At 43.1% G+C, this 22038-nt stretch overlaps 1 protein-coding gene across 15 annotated transcripts in view; it reads left to right on the top strand.

Annotated features, from left to right (window-relative positions):
- Positions 1-22038, top strand: part of DYM (dymeclin) — a 358470-nt gene that overhangs the window by 4528 nt on the left and 331904 nt on the right. For 11 of the 15 annotated variants that reach the window (XM_065598719.1, XM_065598718.1, XM_065598720.1 and 8 more), the window contains 2 exons: positions 8729-8800; positions 16954-17143. In XM_065598719.1, coding sequence (XP_065454791.1) covers positions 17004-17143 — 140 coding nt within the window. In that variant the 5' untranslated portion in view covers positions 8729-8800; positions 16954-17003. Of the gene's footprint in view, positions 1-5278; positions 5300-8728; positions 8801-16953; positions 17144-22038 lie in introns of those variants that run through there. The other 4 variants (XM_065598725.1, XM_065598723.1, XM_065598724.1 and 1 more) reach the window with 2 other exon arrangements.

Raw genomic sequence — 22038 nt, 5'->3', positions numbered from 1 at the left:
GGTAAAGCAGCGGGGAGCCCCGGGCCCTTTAAAGCGCCACTGCTTTACCGCCTTGTATCCAAATTCGTGTGGAGCCCCGGGCCCTTTAAATCACTGCCCAAGCCCAGCTGCTGGAGCCCTGGGGCTTGGGCAGCCAGGCTCGGGCAGTGATTTAAAGGGCCAGAGGCTCCGGCCGCTGCGGGGCGCCCCGGGCCCTTTAAATCCCCGCCTGAGCCCCGCTGCCAGAGCTCCAGCGGTGATTTAAAGGGCCCAGGGCTCCCCACAGCAGCTGGAGCCCTGGGCCCTTTAAATCCCCACCGGGGCTCCGGCAGCCGGGCTCGGGCAGTGATTTAAAGGGCCAGAGGCTCCAGCCACTGCGGGGCGCCCCGGGCCCTTTAAATCCCCGCCTGAGCCCCGCTGCCAGAGCTCCAGTGGTGATTTAAAGGGCCCAGGGCTCCCCACAGCAGCTGGAGCACTGGGCCCTTTAAATCCCCACCGGGGCTCCAGCAGCCAGGCTCGGGCAGTGATTTAAAGGGCCAGAGGCTCCAGCCGCTGCGGGGAGCCCCGGGCCCTTTAAATCACCGCTCGAGCTCTGCTGCTGGATCTCCGGCGGTGATTTAAAGGGCCCAGGGCTCCCCACATCAGCTGGAGCACTGAGCTCTTTAAATCACCGCTGGGGAAGCTGGTCCAGTCCAGCACGGCATACCGGCTCTTGCCAGTACACCGTACCGGCCCAAACCCAGTATAACGCGGTCTCACCTATAAGGCGGTGAGATTTTTGGCTCCCGAGGACCGCGGTTATATCGGGGTAGAGGTGTACTTACAGCTTTTGTATGAAGGGGAGTCTCTTCCGGAAAGCGCCATCTCTAACCTGGTTAAATCTGCCTGGATTGCCAAATAGTGCTTGGTTTGGCATGATTTACATCATACGGAACTGCCAGTTTTAATCATAATTTAAAGTGAAATGTTAATGTTTTGCAATTTAATTTATTTCTAGATACATGTGTATAGTAGGTAAAGAAGGAGATGGACAAAGTTGCCCTGGAATTTTCATACAGTAGTAAGCAAACATTCTGATGTTGAGGAATGCTTCCAACAATAATAATTTTAATAGATTTTTTTTTTAAGGTAATCACTAGAAAAGAGAATTGGACAAATTCATGCATTTGAAATGTCATCCCTATTATTGTGATAGCCCTCAAACTTTTTATTTTCCAATTACTGAACAAAAATAAACAATGAAGAAACAGTACTATTATATGGGTGGGTACCATATTCCTAAACTGTAAAGTCAGTCCTCAGATCAGGGAATGGAACACATGGATTTAAATTAGGGTTGTCAATTGATCGCAGTTAACTCATGCGATTAACTCATAAAAATTAAGCGCGATTAACAAAATTAAGCCCACTTTTAATCACACTGTTAAACAATAGACTACCAATTGTAATTTATAAAATATTTTTGGATGTTGTTCTACGTTTTCAAATATATTGATTTCATTTATAACATAGAATACAAAGTGTACAGTGCTCAGTTTATATTATTATTTTTATCACAAATATTTGCACTGTAAAAATGATAAACAAAAGAAATCGTATTTTTCAGTTCATCTTATACAAGTACTGTAGTGCAATCTCTTTGTCGTGAAAGTGCAATTTACAAATGTAGATTTTGTTTGTTTGTTACATAACTGCACTCAAAAACAAAACAATGTAAAACTCCACTCCCTGCTATTTCTTGTTCAGCCAATCGCTCAGAAAAGTTTGTTTACATTTACAGGAGATAATGCTGCCCGCTTATTATTTAAAATGTCACCTGAAAGTGAGAACAGGTTCTTCACATGGCACTTTTGTAGCCGGCATTGCAAGGTATTTACGTGCCAGATATGCTAAACATTCGTATGCCCCTTCATGCTTTGGCCACCATTCCAGAGAACATGCTTCCATGCTGTTGATGGTCATTTAAAAAAAAAAATAAAGTGTTAATTAAATTTGTGACTGAACTTCTTGGTGGAGAATTGCATGTCTCCTGCTCTGTTTTACCCGCATTTTGCCATATATTTCATGTTATAACAGTCTCGGATGATGACCCAGCACATGTTTTTCGTTTTGAGAACACTTTCACTGCAGTTTTGACAAAACGCAAAGAAGGTACCAATGTGAGATTTTTAAGAATAGCTACAGCACTTGACCCAAGGTTTAAGAGTCTGAAGTGCCTTCCAAAATCTGAGAGGGAGGAGGTGTAGAAAATGCTTTCAGAAGAGTTAAAAGAGCAACACTCCAATGCGGAAACTTCAGAACCCCAACCACCAAAAAAGAAAATCAACTTTCTGCTAGTGGCATCTGACTCAGATAATGAAAATGAATGTACATCGGTCCACACTGCTTTGGATCATTATCGAGCAGACCCATTGTCCCCTCCCCTCCAGGGGCCACAGAGACGGTTCCCGGCCAATGGGAGCTGCAGGGATGGTTCTGGGGGCGGGGACAGTGCAAGGTACTGCCTCACCCCTTCCCCTCCTCCCAGGGGCCACAGAGACGTGCCAGCAGCCACTTCCGGGAGCGGTCTGGGGCCATGGCAGGCAGGCAGCCTGCCTGCGCCTCGCTGTGCTGCTGGCCGCGGAGATCGCAGTCGACTGGCAGAGGCTCCAGGATCAACCAGTTGATCATGATCGACGGGTTGGTGCCCATTGGTTTTCAGCTCATTAGGATATTGTGGTGAAAGGGACTGCTTGTTCAAAGGGCTAATGGAGCATGGGAATATTCTGTGCTGCCAAAGCATTAGTTGAACTGTTGCACAGGTAAAATGGGAAAAGGCCCTGGAGGTCTATTGAATTAATAGGAACAGAAATTGAACTGTGGACAAGACAATCATGACAGTTGCCAGGGTTGATAAAAATCAATGATTTTTTTTTTATTTCAATCGGATTTATTTGATAAAATGCTTTTTGAGAAAAAAACCTATCTAAAGATAGTTTTAATTAAGATACCTTATAGCTCAAAGATCTCTCATAATGGAATAGGGATTATAAAGTCTAATTCTATAGTAGGAGACAATATTCATGTAATGTTTAAGAAAAGTTTTGTAAGTGAGTTCCAATAGATTAGGGACCCAATGTTATGTGGTTCCAGGGGCTTCTGTATAGATTATTTAGGTTAATCTTTCTATCTACCCAATGGGACTCAGTGCTAAGTCTAGAAGATACCATCAGAGATGCTTAGTTTTGCAGTTCTCAAACTGTGGATTTGTGTATCCAGAGATAACATGTTTGTTAACAGCAAATATGTTTCAAATAAATAAATAATATATAGAGTTGAGAAATAAGACCTCAACTCTGTTGTCCCTCTTCAAATTTGTGTACACAGAGTCAATCCCTTACCTCTTCCTAAAAGTTCAGTTTCAAAAAGTTCAATGAATAGAAGATTGTTGGGGGCAAAGAGAAGAAGTCTGGAGATAAATGTGAGAAGGGAGGGACAGGCAGTAGAAACAAAAGTGAAACTGTTTCAGCAGCATATTCCAGAAGTCTTGAGGGTCTCTCTGAGTGTAGCCTTCATTGATTTGAGATTTACCATACCATTTTCTCACTAAAAGGGAAAACCTATAATGGCAGCAGGCGGTAAAAGAGACCCAGTTTGGGTCTTATCTATCTCTGAGTTGTGAAGAATACGTATTAAGGTTATAACAACCAACAAGAATGCCCTTTTTATGTAGAAATCCATCATTAAATCGAATCTTCCTGACTAGTTATATAAATCATGATTTAAATCAATTTGATTTAAATCAAATCCACCCTGATAGTTGCACAGAAGGCAACCCCTAACTACAGTAACTCCTCACTTAACGTTGTAGTTATGTTCCTGAAAAATGCGACTTTAAGCAAAACAATGTTAAGCGAATCTAGGGTTACCATATTTAGAAAATAAAAAAGGAGGACACTCCACGGGGCCCTGGCCCCGCCCCTTCCCCAAAGTCCCCGCCCTAACTCCCCCTCCTCCCTCCCAGCCACGCAAAAAGGGCTGCCCAAGCGCTACCGGCTTCACGGTTTGCCGGGCAGCCTCCAGACCCTGCGCCCCCGGCCGGCGCTTCCCCAGCACAGCTGGAGCCCGGGAGGGGAAGCGCCCAGCTGGGGGCACAGGGTCTGGAGGCTGCCCGGCAAACCATGAAGCCGGTAGCGCTCAGGCTTCGGGCAGCCCCTATGCCTCCGGACCCTGCGCCCCCAGCCGGGCACTTCCCCTCCCAGGCTCCAGCTGCTCTGCTCCTCCCCTGACTCTTCAGCTCTGTTTAAGAGCCAAGCTGCCCGAGCCAGCGCTATGGGCTTTGGGCAGCCCCCTTGCCTCCGGACCCTGCGCCGCCGGAGCAGAGCAGCTGGAGCCAGGGAGGAGAAGTGCCCGGCCGGCGGCTGGGGTCCAGAGGCACGGGGGCTGCCCGAAGCCGGTAGCGCTGGCTCGGGCAGCTTGGCTCTTTAACAGAGGCGAAGTCTGAGTCCGGGGAGGAGCAGAGCAGCCGCGGGAGAGGAAGTGCCCGGCCGGTATTTTTCCCGGACATGTTCGGCTTTTTGGCCATTCCCCCCGGACAGGGGTTTGATTGCCGAAAAGCCGGACATGTCCGGGAAAAACTGGACGTATGGTAACCTTAAGCGAATTCAATTTCCCCATAAGAATTAATGTAAATGAGGGGGTTAGGTTCCAGGGAATTTTTTTACAAAAGACTATATACTGTGTGTGTATATATACAATTTAATACTGGTACACAGTGATGATGATTGTGAAGCTTGGTTGAGGTGGAGGAGGAGTCAGAGGGTGGGATATTTCCCAGGGAATGCCTTACTGAGCAATTGGTTTCAGGGTAGCAGCCGTATTAGTCTGTATCCTCAAAAAGAACAGGAGTACTTGTGCACCTTAGAGACTAACAAATTTATTAAAGCATAAGCTTTCGTGGGCTACAACCCACTTCTTCGGATGCATATAGAGTGAAACATATATTGAGGATATATATATATATATATATACACACACACTGTATATGTTTCACTCTATATGCATCTGAAGAAGTGGGTTGTAGCCCACGAAAGCTTATGCTCTAATAAATTTGTTAGTTTCTAAGGTGCCACAAGTACTCCTGTTCTTTTTGAGCAATTGGCTGAGCCCTCAAGGGTTAACTCTGACACTCTACAAGGCAGCAGGAATGGAGGGAGGGGAGAGAGATATGCGCATTTCCCTTTTAAGTACACTGCCTTGTTAGATTAGATCAGCTTGCTGAGACCACAGCTGCTGCAGCAAAGCCCTGTTCTGTGTCCTCCCCTGCTCTATGGACGATGGGGTAAGCAGGGTGCAGGAGTGGGCGGGGGGACACCCTGACATTAGCCCCCCTCTTCTTCCTTTCCCCCCCCCCGCACAGCAAGCAGGAGTCTCGGGGAGCAGCTCCAAGGCAGAGGGCAGGAGCAGCACATGGCAGTGGGGGGAGGGACACAGCTGAACTGCAGGCATCTGCTGTACAGGGAACTTAGGGGAGCAGGGAGCTGATAGGGGGGCTGCCAGTCCACCCTCGTTCCAAGCCTCCACCAGCTAGCTCCATCGGGCTGCTCTTCCTGCAAGCAGTGGACAAAGCAGGCGGCTGCCAAATGACGTTATAAGGGAGCATTGCACAACTTTAAGCAAGCATGTTCCCTAATTGATCAGCAACGCAAGGTTAACCGGGCCCACCGAGGAGTTACTGTACACCCCTTAGAGCATTTCACCACCTCTCCTGCTACTGTTGGATAAGTGCATGAAGTTGGTTTGTAATGATTGTCTAGCACAGGGGTTCTCAAACTGGGGGTTGGGACCCCTCAGGGGGTCGGGAGGTTATTACATGGGGGGTCGCAAGCTGTCAGCCGCCACCCCAAGCCCCGCTTTACCTCCAGTGGGTGGGAGGTTCCTTTAGCTCTGATGAGCTGCCATAGACCTTGGGTTGTGACTTCTAGTTATTTTTGTGGCAAATTCTTTTCCCAGTTTCCTGCACATGGGAGTGATCAGAAAGCAAATAGTGTAGCCTGTATAGTTTGAGATAAGCTGAAGCTCTGAATTGTACAGCTTTACAGCTGACAGTGTTCTTGTTAAAACTTTACATGGCCAATATCCCTTTCTATTGGAAACTTCTCCCGACTTTATTTGTCTTTAATGCCTTTGGAACTCAGCGAACTGTTAGGTTGTGTAGTGCACAGGTCACTTGACAGTTCATTTCACTCTTAAAGGAGCCGGGCTGTAAAATTGTTCAGCATAAATGATACTGGTGTGACGGGTTGGATCACAGAAACCCCCTTGGGAGCTGCCACCCGATGTGCAAAGACTACCCCTGCTTCTGTTTTCCCTGCCAGCTCAGGACTCCAGCACCCTGTCTTGCTGAGCCAGACACTCCCGTCTGGCTCTAACACAGATCCAGGGTCTGAATCACTTGTCCCAAAGCTGCAAGTTTACCTGAAAACAGCTCACAGTAGTGTGCTTGTCTTTAGCACTCAGATGCCCAACTCCCAATGGGGTCTAAACCCAGATAAATCCATTTTACCCTGTATAAAGCTTATGCAGGGCAAACTCATAAATTGTTCACCCTCTATAACACTGATAGAGAGATATGCACAGTTGTTTGCTCCCCCAGGTAATACATACTCTGAGTAAATTACTAAATAAAAAGTGATTTTATTAAATACAGACAGTAGGATTTAAGTGGTTCCAAGTAGTAACAGACAGAACAAAGTAAGTCACCAAGCAAAATAAAATAAAATGCGCAAATCTATGTCTAATCAAGCTAAATACAGATAATCTCACCCTCAGAGATACTTCAGTAAGTTTTTCTCAGACTGGACACCTTCCAGGCCTGGGCACAATTCTTTCCCCTGGTACAGCTCTTGTTGCAGCTCAGGTGATAGCTAGGGGATTCTTCATGATGGCTCCTCCCTCCCCTTGTTCTCTTCCACCCCTTTATATATCTTTTGCATAAGGCGGGAACCCTTTGTCCCTCTGGGTTTCCACCCCCCCCCCCCCCCCACACACACACACACACACTGGAAAAGCACCAGGTTAAAGATGGATTCCAGTTCAGGTGACATGATCACATGTCACTGCAAGACTTCATTACTCACTTGCCAGCACAGACAAATACAGGAAGACTCACAGGTAAATACAGCCATCTGCAAACAATGGTCCTTGTTAATGGGAGTCATCAAGATTCCAAACCATCATTAATGGCCCACACTTTACATAATTACAATAGGCCTCAGAGTTATATTTTATATTTCCAGTTTTAGATACAAGAGTGGTACATTTATACAAATGGGATGATCACACTCAGTAGATTATAAGCTTTGTAATGATACCTTACAAGAGACCTTTTGCATGAAGCATATTCCAGTTACATTATATTCACTTATATTTTTATAAAATCATATAGACTGCACAACGTCACAACTGGTATTCCTTGCATCAAAGTGAGTTAAAAATTAGAGTAAGTCATTGCAGAGACTTCACTTCCAAAATCTGGAAGTGTTTTAGAACTGGAAGAAAAACAGCAACTAAAACTTGTGGATAATGAAACAAGTCACACCATGCCCAAAGTGGGCTAGATGCTTTGCTGATCACACAAAGCGATGTGATCCCTGCTTGTGAAGAATTTTAGAGTCTAACTTCAAAATATGGTGAGTTGGGGTGTGTAGAAAGCGGCGTTGGGGTGTGTACAAAGGGGCTGGGTTAAGGAAGGACAAAGGTTACAGCAATACGGTCATGCAGTCAGTCCTTGAGGCATTTATCCGTCTTGAACATAAGAACGGCCGTACTGGGTCAGACCAAAGGTCCATCTAGCCTTGGTTCATTTAGACTTTTTTTTGTTAATAATAATAATAATTGTCTTCTTGTGAGAATAGTAGGAATAGTGAATCTTGAGAGTTTTTACTTGATGGATCACAATGAGGGGCATTCCATATTTGGGGGTGTATGTGAATAAAGCATTGTTATGGTGAGAAGCAGACAAATGGAGCGTAAAGCTGGCCTCGTTGGTGGAGTAGAAGATTGAAGGATGCGTAAGGTGTGATGAGACTCGATTGGCTATCTAGGCAGGGACAATTATACAGAAGCTTGAAGGCAAAGGCAAGAAGTTAAAACTTTATGCAATAGACTCATGAGAGCCAGTGAACTATAAACGTAGGCCCTGATTCTGCGAGCACTTACACATGTAACTATGCACTTGAGTAGTTTAAATGAAGACAGTCAATTGGACTATTCCGTGAGACCTACTCTTGTTAGCTGTTTGGGATAGGGGCCATGTTTGTGCAGTACCTAACACAATGGATCCTGATCAAGGCATCTAGGTGCTATTGCAGTATGAATAATCACAAGAAATTCCGAGTGAGATGATATGGTCATACTGGATGAGTACGATAATGTGAAAGAAAATACCAATGTCTGAACTGAGACCTTTAAATGCTCTTCTGGGCCTTGCTGCCTGGGGAATTCTTTGTATTGCAACCTGCCACTAACCTGATGGCAAGGTTTGCATTAGGATTATATGATCATAAAATAGAATGCACTAGTGAATATAGAATGGTTATTCATTAACTGTATAATGTTTCCAGATGAAATGTGCTCTATAAAGAATAATTCTCAGAGTACCAATATGCTCACTTAGTGAATCAATACTTTGACATCTTAGTATAACTGCTTGATTAATGCTGAATACACAGTATTATATAGATATCTTTTATTTTCTCATTTTTTGTAGTGCTCTAATCTACCTTGTTTAAAGGAAAAGAGCATCCGTTTGGCTCATTCTGGCAATCTTCAAGTTCCAAAGGTAAGAAGCACTTCTTATTACGTATAAACTGAAATGTTGATTAACTTCAAATGTGGAAAAGTTAGTCTCTTATTAATAACAGCATTGCCCAGAGGCTCCAATCAGCGGTACTGTTCTAGGTAATGTACAAACACACAATACAATCTCTGCCCTTTCCCTTCTTCCGTCACTTCAATTGTAAGAGATATAGTCAAAAATATACAATTTATATGCAATCTTTATGTACATTCCTGATGTATAATAATCAGCTGTTCCTGTTTGTCCCTCAGTCTTGCCCTCTTTAGTTGACTGCATTCTTGTAGGTCTCTGAGTAGAAGTGCAGCCTAGTGTAAGAGTGCTGATCCAGTATTGCATTAGATTGAATGTTAGTTTATAATCAGTATATGTTTAATATGCTAATACAATTGTGTCAAAACACACGGCTTGGAGGCTAGATCCAGCCTTCATGTTGGAATTATACAGCCTACATGATAGACTCAAATTCAGATTGGTATTGGTGTGACCACTATGGGTACACAGTGTCCATGTCTGGTGTCCACAATTCAAGAAGGATCTTACTAGATTGGAGAGGGTTAAAAGAAGAGCCACGAGAACGACTGAAGGATTGGAAAACATGCCTTATAGTGATAGACCCAAGGAGCGCAATCTATTTAGCTTAACAAAGGGAAGATTAAGAAGTGACTTCATCACTTAAGTATCTACATGGGGAACAGAAATTTGATAGTAGGCCGACTCTTCAATGTATCAGCCAAAAGTATACAGGCGCTCCCCGACTTGAATTTTGCCTAAGTTGGAAATGTATACCCGACCATTACGCGCAATCCCCCCCTCCCCCCAACCAACAACTCCTATATCTAGCTCATGGAAATTTTTACGTAAGTGCGGATTTGCGTAAGTTGGGTTTGCGTGACCTGGGGGGCATCTGTAACAAGATCCAATGGCTAGAAGCTAAAGCTAGACAAATTCACACTGGAAATAAAGTGCAAATCTTTAATCACTGGGACAACTTACCAAGGGGTTGTGGTGGATTCTCCATCACTGGCGATTTTAAAATCAAGACTGGATGGTTTTTGAAAATATATGCTCTAGTTTTAAACAGGAATTAATTCAGGGAAGTCCTGTGGCCTGTGTTATTCAAGAGGGCAAATTAGATGACCACAGTGGTCCCTTCTGCCTTTAGAATCTATTAATTTGTGATTGTTACAACGTTTTCATTAATACCCTTACCCCCTTGTATACTTCATAGTTGTGAATGTACATTTAGTTCATGTTTTTAAAGTTTTATGGATGCAGTGTTCTCTGCCTGAGTCTGCAGACAACCTGAAACAATCTCTCTGAGAAGGGAAACTGCTTTACATGAGCTAGATTTATTAGGGTATCAAAGGGACCACATCAACTTGGAAATCACAATTCCATGCGAACATTAGTACTTACGACAAGTAATCTCTAAAATTAGGCGAAGAAAAGTATTGTAGAGAAAATGTTTGTTTTCTCCATTTTTTTCAGTTTCCTTGCTTTGTGCCTAGTCAGTTTCATTGGTTTGTTGATGGCCAGCTGGATCGCTCTAAGGCAGTGGTCCCCAAACTGTGGGGCATGCCCCCCCCCCCAGGGGCATGCATATGAGTACATATCCTACCCCTAGGGGTGGGTGGAGGAATGTTCGGGAGGGCATGTGGCAGGGCCCGGGCAACCCCCATGGAGGGCAAGGAAGGAGCGCCCCTCAGCTCCGCTCTGCGCCAAGCCGCAGCTCTGTTCTGCCTGCAGCTCAGCTCTGCCGTCATGCCCTCTCTGCCCCCCGGCCAGCTCCACCTCTATCCCCAGCTCTTCCCCCATCCCCAGTTCCACGCCCACCTGTGCCTTGAACCTAAGCTCCTCTGCACAGCCAAGGCTTCCTCAGCAGTAATGGAGTGAGGGCGCAGACAGATTCCATTACTGATAAGGGGAGGCACAACAGAAAAAGTTTGGGCACCACTGCTCTAAGACATTGCTGCTGTGGCAAAGCTTCCATGCATCCTCTGCTCTGCAAGAGGGTGCTTACCAGTAATAACAGCAACAGCAAAGCTTAAGAGGGAAGAGGAAGGTGGGGGAGAAAGAATTGGCCTGGGCATATTTGGTGATGGTAGTGGCTGCAGGCCTGACCAAAAGACCCAGGTAAATTTAGTGAAGGAGAAGAAAACCCTTTCCTTTTTTTTTTTTTTTTTAAAGAAGGAAATGAAGACATGCTATTTGAGGGATGCTCTACTAGAAAATTCAGCTCCTTGATTCCAGCACACAGACTGTTGAAGCAGGACAGATTTTTGTATACAAAATGGTCGAAAGGTCTTGCACTCGCGGGGTGGGATAGCTCAGTGGTTTGAGCATTAGCCTACTAAACCCAGGGTTAGGAGTTCAATCCTGGAGTGGGCCATTTAGGGCAGGGGTAAAAAATTGGGGTATTGGTCCTGCTTTGAGCAGGGGGTTGGACTAGATGATCTTCTGAAGTCCCTTCCAACCCTAATATTCAATTCAATGACTCAATGTATTGCTCTGGTATGTTTATAATTTATGGGAAGAAAAATTAATTACCTTTGCATTTATACAGATATCAAATATACAAAGTTTCAATAAGTAATGCTAAAAAAATGTTGTGGAAGCGATTTTAAACCTCATGCTAAAGGCTTAAGCCAATCTTTAACTATTAGAGATCAGGATGGGACCTGATCTACTTACTGGTCTGCCTACTATGGAGTTTTTACACCTTCCTCTGAGGCATCTGGTTCTGACCACTTTTGGAGACAGTATACTGGACTAGCTGGGACCTTGGGTCTGGCCCAGTGTGACACTTCCTTTGTAGGATAAGTTAGCTGGTTGGAGACCAGCATTAAACAAACAAAACCAGACGCTAAAAGCATAAAGCAAAAGATTTGTGTTTGTATTTCTTTGTCCTGACATTGGTCATAATGATTGCTGTATTAATTTAAATGTCTTGTTAATTATATTGTTTTTGCTTTTATATTTTTTCTTGAAAAAATAATAAAATTAAACAATTGTAATTTTATGAAGAAACTGGCATTCCCTTTTTACTTCTGCAAGGAGTCTTGCATCTATTTCATGTATTTGGGGAAGCCTTATATAATATTCCATCAGTTATTTATGTGTGTGGTGGGCAGCATCTCTCTTTGAGTGAAGGAACATTTGTCCTGCTGCAGTATGTGCCATGCCAGTATCTTTGCAAATGAAAGAAATTGGTGTTTCTGTTTTATCTTTTATTTTGTATCGATTTCAAAACTAGTATTACTCTAGCAGTGAAGTCTCTTAGTAAGAGGTATTGCCATGGTGATAGTTTAGAAAGTTCATGGGCAAGTGACACACAAACACAATAAAAATCCCATTACTGTTAAGTGAAATCATTCAAGATGCTGATCATCTCCTACTATCACTTATGCATATAAACGCTTACCCTGTTGCCACCCAACCAGCATGCAGGATTCCACAATAGCACCTCTTAACCCAGAGGATGACAAACCAGTTTGCAAACGTAAATAGTTATACATTCTGTACGGGGATCATTTTACCACCCCTGAAGTGCACCCACTTCTGAAATGAAACATAGCAGGCATTTAACAGTGCACTGGTTTATGGCAGGACATGAAGAATAGCATATCCATTTGAAACTTCATGGGGAGTGTAGGTAGGCAGAATATAATTATCAGAGTTAACCTGCAGTTCCTTAACTGAATTGTAACACGCATACTCTTATAAAAGATCCATGAGATTTTTAATGAGGTTAAGACCTTGTTTTTCATCTCATCTGAAAGATGGCACCTCCAGTAAAACAGAGCACCATGGACGTATGCTGGTCATTGGTTCAATGTGGAGTCAGAGGAAAGAGTGCCCTTACTGATTTCCAGTGTCTCTTTCTGCATCACCTGTCCAGAGGTGTTCCTTGAAAGTCTCTTCTCCAAGTATGGACCCAGCCTTATATAGCTCAGTTTGTGGAATCGTATGAAATTTCAGCGGAAAGCTGCTATGTCTATAGGGGTGGGGTATTTTGTTAAGTGCTAATTCAGCTCTTAGAATGGTTTGGATTCCTGACTGACTGAGTGGTGAGGTTACTTTTATTGGGTCTTCATATGTTTCCTTTTTAATCCAAATATCTTATTCTAAACTTCAGTTGCACTAGGCTAGTTTCTTACTCCTCTAGTAGATTAATTAGTTAACATTTGTAAAAATGTTAAAGCATAATTGGCAGTCTGGAAGAATGAAGTCCTCCCTTTATACACAGAACAGGTACAACTCAGCCAATGATAACACTGCTCTACAGCCAAAATGCTTCTGAAATAAATGTAGTCAAACTTTACTAATTCTGGGTCACTGAGAACGAAAATGATGCTTAAAATTGTTGATTGGCTCTAGTTTTCAAGATATGCTATTGGGTCAGTATATACGACCCTTGACTTGGGAATGGCGGAGGATAAGTGAGTTATAAAGGGAAGGGATCTCATTTTAACCCAGAAGTGACGAAAATACATCTTTGACTGGATCTATGAATAAATCTATGACTGGGTTTGGACAGTACTTGCTTTTTAGGCAAAACAATGAATGATGCAATCTGAAGCTGGTATTGCGTCATACATGATATGAATTGCATCATGTTATTCCTAGAAGTCATGGATGATGCAATCATAACGAAGCTTACATCACTCTGCTGAACAAATTGCCCTATATCAGCTCTAGAAATCATACAGTGTCGTGCTCTCTTATTTGTCAGTGTTTGATTTTGCAAAGGGACACATTTCTGTTTAGCCAAAGTGAGCCTCGTACTTGTGTGAACAGTGCAGATAAGTTCTGCTATGTTTGTGGTGAAGTGACTTTTGCATCACAAAAGCGCAGTATAACCACTATGGTTAAGAAAGCCTATCACCTTTATTTTGGCTGCAAAATTGGAGATCAGGACAAGAGGTGGGCCCCACACATATGCTGCAACACTTGTGCAACAAATCTTCGCCAGTGGTTGAAGAGGAAAAGGAAATCTATGCCTTTTGCAGTGCCAATGATTTGGAGAGAGCCAACAGATCATACCAGCAATTGTTACTTCTGCATGGTGCCTCCAGTTGGGAAAGGTGTGTCAAAGAAGAAAAAGTGGACTGTGCATTATCCAAACATTCCATCAGCTATACGCCCAGTACCCCACGGAGAAGGACTGCCGGTTCCTGATGCACCAGAATCATTCTCACTTGAGTCAGACGAGGGAGAGGAAGAGGATGAAACTTCTGGTCCTGAACCGTCAATGTCACAGGACCCACATTTTCTCCCATCCTCCTCCTCTGAACCACACCTCATAACACAAGGTGAACTGAATGACCTTGTCAGGGATTTGGAACTACCCAAGAGTAAGGCAGAGCTGTTGGGCTCCAGACTACAGCAGTGGAATCTCCTGGCAGGTGATGTTAGGGTTTCCATGTTCCGTGACCGTCAAAAGGATCTTGTCCCATTCTTCTTCATGGAAGGTGTTCTTGTAGCCTGCAACAACATCAATGGTGTGATGGCAGCCCTTAACATCGTTCATGATCCAGATGAGTGGAGACTGTTCATTGATTCATCGAAGACAAGTCTTAAAGCTGTTTTACTGCATAATGGCAATGTTTTGCCATCAATTCCAGTTGGTCATGCAGTCCATATGAAGGAAACCTATGACAACATGAAATGACTTTTGAGGTGCATAAACTATGACCAACATCAGTGGCAGCTTTGTGGCGATTTGAAGGTTGTTGCTCTCTTGCTTGGTCTGCAGGCTGGATACACAAAGTACTGCTGTTTTCTCTGCGAATGGGATAGTCGTGCAAGAGATTCCCACTACATCAAGAAAGATTGACCACTCCGACAGTCATTGGAGCCTGGGAGGAAAAGTGTTCAGCATCCACCACTTGTTGAATCAAGGAAGATTTTGTTACCACCCTTACACATCAAGCTGGGTCTGATGAAGAACTTTGTCAAGGCCATTGACAAAACGCAAGCAGCTTTCAAGTACCTGCGTGGAAAATTTCCAAGGTTAAGTGAAGCTAAGATAAAGGAAAGTGTCTTTGTTGGTCCTCAGATTCGTGAACTTCTTCGAGATGATGCATTTGACCATGCACTGCGTGGCAAGGAAAAGACGGCATGGAAAGCCTTCCAGTTAGTGGCAATAAATTTTCTCGGAAACAACAAGGCAGACAACTACAGGTTGTTGGTGGAAAACCTCCTCAAGGCATACAAAAGCCTTGGTTGCAACATGTCACTAAAGATACATTTTTTGCACTCTCATCTAGATTTTTTTCCATCGAACTGTGGAGCAGTGAGCGGCGAGCGATTTCACCAGGACATTGCAACAATGGAGAAACGCTATCAGGGCAAATGGAGCCCATCAATGCTTGCAGACTATTGCTGGACAGTGACAAGAGATGCTCCATTTAATGAATACAAGAGACAAGCCAAGAAGCGCCGAGTAGACACTGAATAGGACTAAACTACATACATAATAGTTTTTTGCCTTTTGTTTCATAATAAATTTTATTTATATAACCCTTTTGCTGATTTTTAAAGTGTTACATAAACAGGACAGGTGAAATATTATCATGTAAAGCAACCATAAACACATGAAAAGACCTAGGTTTACAATTTATGATTAAAACTCTATCTACACAATATACATAGACATAAAATGTAAAAACTTAAATATCTTAGAAACAGTAGCCAATCAGTTGTTTTAATTGTCATATTTGAATTCAGCACATCAAAATACATAATAAATAACACATTTTATCTCTGAAGCAGACGACTTCTCAAAAATTGTAGACCAGCGTAATGTGATTATTTCCCCATATAACCTACGGTGTGCTGCTACCTAGTTCTGCAGGTATCACCTCTGAAAATGAGTTAATTCTTTATGAACATTTGGTCTTAGATCTTTCCACTAACCACTGGATTAGGGCTAACCAACTCATTTCACATAGGTCAGCGAATAGCTATGAGACACTAATGACACTAGGGGGCTTGTCACCTGATCTAGATTTAAATTATTTGCCTAGAAGTGATGATATCTGTGACCTTGATGTGGTTTTGAACATAGAGAAGGGGAAAATCATCAGTGATTCACAGGAATTTAGTTGCCTGATTCCCATTTTTGCCTATGGCAGTCACATAGCCAAGGGTTTGTCTACATTGCATGCTGCTTTCGGCGGTGCATAGCGTGTATCCCTTAGCACGGGTATAAATAGCAGTGTAGACTGTAAGGCATGGCTTAGGTAGGTAAAGACACCCCGAAAGAGTGTGGGTATGTACTCGACTACATATCCTACACAGCTATCTACTTGCCCAAGCTCTGCCTCCCCATCAGTATTGCTATTTTTAGCAGTGTAGTGTGCCACTGCCTCTCTGCTACTTTCCCTGCTGCCTCCCTGTAGCTGGAGACTTTCCCCACAGCAGGGAAAGATTCTGGCAGTGGGGAAAGACTTTGGCAGGGAAGAAGCAGTGGGGAAAGTTTTAACCTTTTCCCATTTGACTACCCCCCCCCCCCCTTGCCAGAGCCTTTCCTTGCCACAGTGAAAGGCTTCTGCAACAGGTTGCTGCTGAAGCCATTCTCTGCCACCTCTCCTGTGCTAGAGACTTTCACTGACATGGATAGCTACACAGTGCAATGTGATCACAGACTGCTTTTCATTGCTGCGTGTAGAGACCCGTACATCTCTTCCAATAGTGTGTAGTGTAGATGTACCCTGAGTACCTGTGCACGACTTTGAAAATGCTAAATTTTTGAATAGTGGTCGGTCTAATGTGCCTGCTTAAATTGTAGATTTCCTGCTACTTTCCCTTTTGCTTACAGCTGTTGTGTCAATGTGTTCTCTCTCTGACCACAGCTAATGAAAAATTCAGTGGAGAAGGCCTGGAATGTATGCCTATCAATTTTTTAAAATTTGGATATTACCTATATCTTACTGTCCTAAACTGCTGAAAGCAAACTATTCCAGCCTGCTACTGTGCTCTTCAGTTTTATATCTTTTCAGCAACTGTTGTAGTTATGGAACTAGAGATTTATTGGTTTCTAGTTTGGTAAGTTCTGTATATCCCTTACACATGCCAAAGATGTGTATTCCTGTTACTAGGATTTAAATATTTCCTCTCTTTCTTTTTTGTAGGCTTCTGTTGAAGGAATGAAGCTTTAAAAAGGAACTTACAAAGTAAGAAAATGGGTGCAAACAGTAGCAGCATTTGTGAGCTCCCAGAAAATGTGTACTTAAAAAGATTATCAGGAGCCGAGGCTGTCTCTGAGAATGACCCATTCTGGAATCAGCTGCTTTCTTTTAGCTTTACTGCCCCAACAAGCAGGTAAGACGATGCTTGCTGAAGGACTGAACATTTATGACAAATACATTAGCAATGGTGCCAAATAAATCTGAATGCAAAATAGACTTATTTTTCCTCTCTTTTTGGGAGTCGGTAGGCATGTGGAAAGTCCACCTGAGCGTGGGGTGTTGGAGTACCATTCCAGCATATTCTCTCATTCTTGCAGCTTCTTTTCTCCTCCTTTTCTTCTCCTAATAGCCATTAACGGACTTAACCTTCATTAATTTATCCAGTTCTCTTTTAAACGCTGTTATAGTCCTAGCCTTCACAACCTCCTCAGGCAAGGAGTTCCACAAGTTGACTGTGCGCTGTGTGAAGAACTACTTCCTTTTATTTGTTTTAAACCTGCTGCCTATTAATTTCATTTGGTGACCCCTAGTTCTTGTATTATGGGAATAAGTAAATAACTTTTCCTTATCTACTTTCTCCACATCACTCATGATTTTATATACCTCTATCATATCCCCCCTTAGTCTCCTCTTTTCCAAGCTGAAAAGTCCTAGCCTTTTTAATCTCTCCTCATATGGGACCCGTTCCAAACCCCTAATCATTTTACTTGCCCTTCTCTGAACCTTTTCTAGTGCCAGTATATCTTTTTTGAGATGAGGAGACCACATCTGTATGCAGTATTCAAGATGTGGGCGTACCATCAATTTTACATAAGGGCAATAATCTATTCTCCGTCTTATTCTCTATCCCCTTTTTAATGATTCTTAACATCCTGTTTGCTTTTTTGACCGCCTCTGCACACTGCGTGGACATCTTCAGAAAACTATCCATGATGACTCCAAGATCTTTTTCCTGATTTGTTGTAGCTAAAATAGCCCCCATCATATTGTATGTATAGTTGGGGTTATTTTTTCCAATGTGCATTACTTTACATTTATCCACATTAAATTTCATTTGCCATTTTGTTGCTCAATCACTTAGTTTTGTGAGATCTTTTTGAAGTTCTTTACAGCCTGCTTTGGTCGTAACTATCTTGAGCAGTTTAGTAGTATCATCTGCAAACTTTGCCACCTCACTGTTTACCCCTTTCTCCAGATCATTTATCAATAAGTTGAATAGGATTGGTCCTAGGACTGGCCCTTGGGGAACACCACCAGTTACCCCTCTCCATTCTGAGAATTTACCATTTATTCCTACCCTTTGTTCCCTGACTTTTAACCAGTTCTCAATCCATAAAAGGACCTTCCCTCTTATCCCATGACAACTTAATTTACATAAGAGCCTTTGGTGAGGGACCTTGTCAAAGGCTTTCTGGAAATCTAAGTACACTATGTCCACTGGATCCCCCTTGTCCACATGTTTGTTTGACCCCTTCAAAGAACTCTAATAGATTAGTAAGACACGATTTCCCTTTACAGAAACCATGTTGACTTTTGCCCAACAATTTATGTCCTTCTATGTGTCTGACTATTTTATTCTTTACTATTGTTTCGACTAATTTGCCCGGTACTGACGTTAGACTTACCGGTCTGTAATTGCTGGGATCACCTCTAGAGCCCTTTTTAAATATTGGCGTTACATTAGCTATCTTCCAGTCATTGGGTACAGAGGCCGATTTAAAGGACAGGTTACAAACCCTAGTTAATAATTTCGCAACTTCACATTTGAGTTCTTTCAGAACTCTTGGGTGAATGCCATCCGGTCCCGGTGACTTGTTAATGTTAAGTTTATGTTAATTCCAAAACCTCCTCTAGTGACACTTCAATCTGTGACAGTTCCTCAAATTTGTCACCTACAAAAGCCGGCTCAGGTTTGGGAATCTCCCTAATATCCTCAGTCGTGAAGATTGAAGCAAAGAATCCATTTAGTTTCTCCGCAATGGCTTTATCGTCTTTAAGCGCTCCTTTTGTATCTCGATCATCGAGGGGCCACGCTGGTTGTTTAGCAGGCTTCCTGCTTCTGATGTACTTAAACATTTTGTTATTACCTTTGGAGTTTTTGGGTAACCGTTCTTCAAACTCCTCTTTGGCTTTTCTTATTACATTCTTGCACTTAATTTGGCAGCGTTTATGCTCCTTTCTATTTACCTCACTAGGATTTGACTTCCACTTTTTAAAGGAAGTCTTTTTATCTCTCACTGCTTCTTTTACATGGTTGTTAAGCCACGGTGGCTCTTTTTTAGTTCTTTTACTGTATTTCTTAATTTGGGGTATACATTTAAGTTGGGCCTCTATTATGGTGTCTTTTTAAAAAGCAGCCATGCAGCTTGCAGGGATTTCACTTTAGTCACTGTACCTTTTAATTTCTGTTTAACTAACTTCCTCATTTTTGCATAGTTCCCCTTTTTGAAATTAAATGCCACAGAGTTGGGCTGTTGAGATGTTCTTCCCACTACAGGGATGTTAAATGTTGTTATATTATGGTCACTATTTCCAAGCGGTCCTGTTATAATTATCTCTTGGACCAGCTCCTGCGCTCCACTCAGGACTAAATCTAGAGTTGCCTCTCCCCTTGTGGGTTCCCGTACCAGCTGCGCCAAGAAGCAGTCATTTAAAGTATCGAGAAATTTTGTCTCTGCATTTCATCCTGAGGTGACATGTTCCCAGCCAAAATGGGGATAATTGAAATCCCTCACTATTATTGAGTTCTTAATTTTGATAGTCTCTCTAATTTCCCTTAGCATTTCACCATCACTATCACTGTCCTGGTCAGGTGGTCGATAATAGATTCCTAATGTTATATCTTATTAGAGCATGAAATTACTATCCATAGAGATTCTATGGAACATGTGGTTTCACTTAAGATTTTTACTTCATTGGATTCTACATTTTCTTTCACATATAGTGCCACTCCCTCCCCTGCATGACCTGTTCTGTCCTTCCGATATATTTTGTACCCCGAATGATTGTGTCCCGTTGATTTGTCCTCAGTCCACCAGGTTTCTGTGATGCCTATTATATCAATATCCTCCTGTATCACGAGGCACGCTAGTTCACCCATCTTATTATTTAGACTTCTAGCATTTGTGTACCAGCACTTTTAAAAACTTGTCACTGTTTATTTGTCTGCCCTTTTCTGAAGTGTCTGATTCTTTATGTGAAAGTTTCTCGTCTGATCTGGCCCTTACATTATCCTCTTCCATCTTCTGCTCCTGACTATAACCTAGAGAATCTCTATCATTAGACTCTCCTCTAAGAGAAGTCTCTGTCCGATTCACATGCTCCTCTGCAGCAGTCGGCTTTCCCCCATCTCCTAGTTTAACATGAAAAAGGTTGCAAAGCAGTTTTTAAGTGTCAGCAGTCTGGTTCCACTTTGGTTTAGGTGGAGCCCATCCTTCCTGTATAGGCTCCCCCATCCCAAGAGTTTCCCCAATTGAGTCTGTTATTCATTCAAGGGAATAATATGCACGCAACTTGTAACCCCAAATGGAGTTACCCAGACACTTTAACGTGAACATACTGGATTAGATAAAACTGTAAAAGAAATTAACTACAAAGAGGGAGATTTTAAGTGACTACAAATAATGAGGCATAGAAGTCAGAAATGATTACAAGAAAAATAGAGAGAGAATGCTTACTGGTGCCTAATTTAACAAATTACATTGGATTCAAAACAAAGTTTTCTCACCACATGCTTTCAGCAGTCTTACTGACCAAACTCTTTAAGTCAGGACCCCTGCCTCAGAGTCCAACAGCTGCTTCCTTTGTCTTTTCAGGTGCAGTAGATGCAATGTCAGAAAGAATGGGGGCGGGGAGGGTCTCTTGTGGTATTTATTCTTCCTTTTACTGATTTCAGTCCACCCCTTGAAAATCATTTCCCGTTGAGGACCAGGAAGGATATTCCCTGCTATTCCCCCACCCCTGCTTATTTGAGCTTCCTTTGTTTTCCCTCCCTGCTTGATGACTTTGTTTACTTCTTAAATGCAAATTAAGACAAGCACACATTCCTTCTTTTGTTTAGTACAAACATGACTTTGGGCAGGGCTGGGGTGTTTGGAACGTGTGTTAATAACATCATAAAGTGGAATCTGAAACAGTGTTGTCACGCACATTTTATCAGGACAATACTGATCAGCAAATTATGAGTTTTCAAATGATACCTCACAGGACTTACTTTGTATAAAGATTATTACAATAGTGTTTAGGGCAGGGGTGGCCACCTCCTAAGAAGGAGCCAGAATTTACCAATCTACATTGCCAAAGAGCCACAGTAATACATCAGCAGCCCCCTATCAGTCCCGTCCCCCCGCCCCCCCAGCGCATTCCACCCACTGGCAGTCCTGCCGATCAGTGCCTCCCTCCCCCTTCCCCGATCAGCTGTTTTGTGGCATGCAGGAGGCTCTGTGGGGGGAGAGGGGAGGAGCGAGAGCACTGCAGGCTTGGGGAGGGGGCAGGAAGGGGTGGAGTGGGGACAGGGCCTGTGGCAGGGCCAGGGGTTGAGCAGTGAGCACCCCCGGCACAGTGGAGAGTGGGCGCCTGTAGCTCCAGGCCCGGAGTCGGTGCCTATACAAGGATTCGCATATTAACCTCTGAAGAGCCGCATGTGGCTCCGGAGCCACAGGTTGGCCACCTCTGGTGTAGGGTGTGAGTACAAGGGAGTATTCATCACAGTTGTTTCCTAGCACTTAATCATGAAAAATATTTTATTATTTTTATCTCTAGTGGCATTTTGAAGTTTGAAATTTTTTTGCTGGACAACTGGGAACAGGGCAAAAAGTTTATCCTGGCTTTAGGGTAACAGTACAAAGCTTGGCTCTGCTGTTCTTCACTACTCCCGTATCAGACTTGTGGAGAATCATAGAAGTAGTATTGAAAGTGAACCCAGCCCTTTGAGTTCACATTTAGTCCCCAACACAAGGCCAATTGCTTTTTGTCTTCTGTCCATTTCTTTCTGCCTATTTTTAAGCATGTTTTTACCAATGCAACTGA

The sequence above is a fragment of the Chrysemys picta genome, chromosome 6 (genome assembly GCF_011386835.1).
Source record: "Chrysemys picta bellii isolate R12L10 chromosome 6, ASM1138683v2, whole genome shotgun sequence".
Lineage (NCBI taxonomy): Eukaryota > Metazoa > Chordata > Testudines > Emydidae > Chrysemys > Chrysemys picta.
Note: the sequence above shows the minus strand (reverse complement) of the source record. Positions and strands in the feature narration are given on the sequence as shown.